Genomic DNA, 4,998 nt, shown 5'->3' with positions numbered 1-4,998 from the left:
AACCATGTTTTCTTCAGCCTCTAGGGCCGATTTTATTTTGTTCTCGACAACGTATACCAAAATCCTCTTTAGAGCTTCTAGCTCAGTCATCATCAGTGACATCCCCCCAGTCTGTCGGTCAGATATCTGCATAGGGTGGATCCTCTAAACGTTCCACATCCCAAATGAAGCCATGAGTCTCGTGCAAAGTTAGAGAAACAAAAGCTTCACTCAAATTAGCATACACGTCCTCAACTGGTAAACAAGGAGAAATGTTAGCCAACTTTCTCTCGAATTCCTTCTTGCCGACATTGTTCACGTCAGCCATGAAGTAACCTTGATCAGCTTCAATATTTTTGACCACTCCATCTTCTCTCCAAATCACCAATCTCTGATGTGTTGGAGATGGTACAGCTCCAACACCGTGGAGTCATTCTCTGTCGACTAGAAAATTGTAACTTGGCTTGGCATCTATTACCATAAACAATGTCGGCCTAGTTATTGAACCAACAGTGATGTTCACCATGATCACACCCATGATGCTTTTTGTTTTGCCCCTGTAGTCAGACAAGACCATGTTGTTGGATCTAACATCAGTATCATACTTGCCAATCTTCCTCAGAATATGGTGTGGCATGATGTTAACAGTAGCGCCACAATCTACCAACACTTTGTTGATAGTCACAGCTTCCACTTTAGCCCTAATCAACAAAGGTTTCAGATGACTCTTCATATTCATTGTAGGCCTCTCAAAAACTGCTTCTTGGCTCTCAGCAAAACCATCATTCAGCACAAAGTAACATCTTGGCCTATGTAACGTCATTTCTTCAACGTCAGCATCGTCTACGAAATCCTTCACCTCAGTAACACAATTGTATTCTTCTGGTAGAATTGACACCACGTTGACTAAGATGTCTAAACTTGCTTCTGATTCATAATTGAAGTCATCAGTAACCTCATCAGAACATTTTTCAGTTGGTCGACGGACATACTCCCTGACCCGTTCTTTTGTTGCCGTGTCGACCTTCACCACAACTCTTTTTCCAGAATCTGCCCCACTAGCCATGCCTTTCCCAGCTATTCCCCTAGCAGCCTCTCTTTCAGCCTGCTTGCGACGCTGAAAACATCTCCATTGAGTTCTGGACATGGGGTTCTTCCCCAAATAATTTTCAGAAACATGAGTCATTTTCTCAGACTTGAACTCACGCCTGTAGTTGATTGCTAAACCTCCTCTGGCAGCAGGAACACCTTGTGGGAATTCTTGTTTTCCCTGAGGCTTTATACAGGTGCATCTAGGAGCACTTGCAGATGGTACAAAGCTCATAGGCCTTTCTTGAGCATATTCCACAGCTTTCCTTGGGATTCTTTCATTCTGGCGTGCTCTGTTCAGCCCACTTCTTTTACTTTTGCCCAATTGTAGCTTCTGGAAATTCTCAGCAGCAACTTTGTCGGTGACAGCGCCACATCTAGGGCATAAGCAGACTTGTGAACCCTTATTCTTGCAGTGATACAGGAAATCTACCAAATCTTCATCAGCCCTTGGATAGACTTCAGCTATGTCGACATCTGGGCTTTCACCAGTTTCCTCTAGCATGTCGGTCTCATCATATTCAGTGATCTCGACCATGTTGATCTCGACTGGCTCAACAAATAGAGCTTCCTCCTAGTGGAGAGGGTCAGCGTCGATCTTCATTTTGCGGCCAGCAAATTTCAGTCTGCCTTCTTCAATTGCTTTCTGAACCAGATCCCTGAAAAGATATCAATTAGAGGTATTATGATCAAGATAACTATGATACTTAAAAAATCCTCTTTTCTGACTTTGTTCCAATGGTGGTATTTTAGTACCAGGTGGCACCACCATTTGACCATCTTTAACTAACAAATAAAAAATTTCCTCACACTTTGTCACATCAAATGTATAAGTTTTTAGAGGGAATTTTAGATTATTTTCGACAGGATTTTTCCCTTGTGCAGGAAGTAATAACCGACACTCATAAGCAGATACTGGCTTTAACTCAACCACGTCAATTTCTAATTTGGTCAATGAGGCATAATCAACCTCATAGATTGGATCTGTCGCATCATAGTCGACGGACGCTACTTTTTCCTTCTTAGCCTTACTGTGTCTAACCTTTTCTAACCTCAGCCGTTCGAGATGTCGAACTCTATCAGCCAATTGTGACATACTCTTTACAAAAGTTGGGTCTATTTTCTTCCTAATGGAATAATCTAACCCCCCAACAGCCATTTGAACAAGTTCATGTTCTGGAACTTGTGTAAAGCACCTGGCCTTTAATGATCTAAATCTATTCAGATACTCGTCAATACTCTCAACAAACCTTCTCTTAATGCTAGACAATTTTGCCAAACTGATTTTGGAGTGTCCTTCATAAAACTGTTCATGGAACTTCTTTTCTAACTTGGCCCATGAATCAATTGAACTTGGAGCCAAAGAAGTGAACCATGTGAAGGCAGCCTTGGTCAAAGAGGAAGGAAAGTTTATTACTCTCAAACACTCATTATGAGCCAAATCTTCTGACTCTGTTAAATATCTGGCAATATGTTCTATTGTCGACTCACCAGATTCTCCCCCAAACTTAGTGTATTTAGGAACTTTCATTCCTCTAGGTGCCTCGATTTGGAGAATAAATTCAGCCAATGGGGAAGCATATAGTGGCCTTTGTAAGGTGGAACTCATACCATTCCTAGCCATAATCCTTTCGACAATAGTTGTCAAATTATTTTCTACTTCTAAGTCTTCTTGTTGATGTTGATCGGAAATTTGATCAGTATCCCGATGTTGGTTAACCAACACCATCTGGTTACGTCCTGCTACTCCCGATTCAACGCCTTGATTTTGTTGGGGTCTAAGGATTTGTCCCTCATGGACTGTCTCATCTTCTGCTGCCCGTAACTCCACTTGAACAGGAATGGTTTGCCTGACCACTTGTGCCATCTGTCGAGCCGGTGCCCCCAGGAAGTTACACAAGTGTGTCAATTGATTAGCCACTTGCCTATTTGTTTCAGCAGATTCCTGTATCACAGGATTAAAAACTGTACCCATTTGATTAGTTAACATATTAACCAACTCATGATTACTATCATCCATTTGTTGCCTCAACACTGCTATTGAAGTGTTCGATAGCGGCATGGTTCTGTTCTGAGTATTATTCCTATTCTGAGCATTTCCCCCTTGCGCTGATCCTTGTAAGGAGGGATTCGTATTTTAAGCGTTGTCTGAAAACAATGTTGCACTTAATGTCGACTGATATCTTGGCATTAGGGAATACGACATTCCATAAAGAGGATCTGTGGTGCCAAAGCGAGGCACATAAGGTATGAACGTCGTTATCATTGATCCTGAACATCCCGGTGGAGGTAAAGGAATTGATACTCCAACCGCACCCGTAGTCGACATCGTTGAAGTTGCACTTGTCATCGGAGGAAAATTTGCAACCTGTGAGATTATTGTTTTCATAGTGGATAAAGTCCCTTGTGGCACTTCATCCGTATTGGAGTGTGACATTTTCACAGTTTCTTGCGGCCTACTGTATAGTTTGCCTCTTCTAAGTTTCATGTAATTGCGTAACTACACTAGCACTTGTCCCACTGGGCGTGCCATTTTGTTTACTGTGGAAATTGGTAAACAACCGCTGGTCCTCCCTAAGCCTTAAAACTAAGGGTTACTTGCAGGATCGACCAGTTGATCCTAAGACATGTGCTAGTGTGACAAGGTGACTTATTCAATTCGACAGACTATTAACTTTGTGAGAAATGGATTCTAACAAAGTATTGAACAAGCACAGGTTTATTCCACGCAAGATGATGATGATGCTATAGACTATAGGTGACTCGTGACCGACAATACTATAACATTAAAAAGACGTACACGACGAACACGCTTTTGGTGAATTCTATTATCGTAATAGAATTAGTGTCGACAGTGTAGAAGACAATGTAAAATGATAACTCAAACGTAAATGAAATTAAAATAAAGTTTTTAACGGGAACAATTGAAAAATAAGGAAGTTGCATTGAAATAAATGTGGTGATTCACGTACTTAGCACTCTTAAAAAACTCTTGCTTTCTCGTGCTGGGAATGTGAAGTTTTTTACAAGTGACTTTGGTACAAAGTGAACACCCCGAGTCCTCTGTGGGATCCCCTATTTATAATGAATTAAAGAAACTGTCTACAAGCAAAACTACTCAAAAATAACAGACGTCGTCCCACACGATCTACAAACTGCTCCATATTTTGGCGCTTATTCTCCTTGTAACTACTTAGTCATTTTGAATTTCAAACTTATCCCTCTAAGGTCTTTATGTCGACACCATCTTCTATGTGTTTGATACAACCAAGAATTTCTTAAGTCCCAATCTCCAGTTCAGTCGACAGAACGGATTTCGACCAAACATGATTCTTCTGTCGGTTTCATCTTCTGGTAACTTGTGGTTTTCCCAGTTCTTGCTTATCTTGGGCTCAGCTTTCTTTCAGACCTCTCTTTGGTGGGGTAGAATCCTTAAATCCATACATTGATTACGCCTTCAACATGCCCTATCAATTTCTTGTTGTAACAGGTAGATGGTTATCCCGAAGAGTTCAAGATCTATGACGTCCGCTTCATCAGAAGGTCCTTGGTAGCAATGCATAAGGACATTTTCATGGTGAGTGATTGTGAGCATGACCATGATGGTTGTGCAATTTGTAGTGTAAACCCTCGAAGGTGCGTCATCGTCAAGAGAGATATCCAAAGGCTGATGGATGAGGGTATGATTCAGATTTTCCAGTCCCGTCACTTGGGTGACGATATGAATGTTATAGTACCAGTGTTTCAGACCCCGAAGCGGATAGTGATTCAGTTTGACAACACCAGCAATAACAGCGTCAATAGATCGGTATCGTTGTTAGTAATACGGTTAGCGGGCACTGTCCCGTATGCATCTGATAGAGTTGTTCCGTATCAGTATAATGCTACCATGTTGGAGATTGGTCAAGAGGTTTTGTTGCCTACAACCAA

At 41.5% G+C, this 4,998-nt stretch overlaps 1 protein-coding gene across 1 annotated transcript; it reads right to left on the bottom strand.

Annotated features, from left to right (window-relative positions):
* Positions 1-1,642: 1,642 nt before the first annotated feature.
* LOC127136800 (uncharacterized) lies at positions 1,643-3,130 on the bottom strand. Its single transcript, XM_051063322.1, has 3 exons — positions 2,265-3,130; positions 1,881-2,144; positions 1,643-1,727 (listed from the first exon to the last, which is right to left on the bottom strand). Exons 1-3 carry the CDS (start codon positions 3,128-3,130, stop codon positions 1,643-1,645), a joined length of 1,215 nt encoding a protein of 404 aa, XP_050919279.1.
* Between the last annotated feature and the right edge of the window lie 1,868 nt (positions 3,131-4,998).

The sequence above is a fragment of the Lathyrus oleraceus genome, chromosome 4 (genome assembly GCF_024323335.1).
Source record: "Lathyrus oleraceus cultivar Zhongwan6 chromosome 4, CAAS_Psat_ZW6_1.0, whole genome shotgun sequence".
NCBI lineage: Eukaryota > Viridiplantae > Streptophyta > Magnoliopsida > Fabales > Fabaceae > Lathyrus > Lathyrus oleraceus.
Note: the sequence above shows the minus strand (reverse complement) of the source record. Positions and strands in the feature narration are given on the sequence as shown.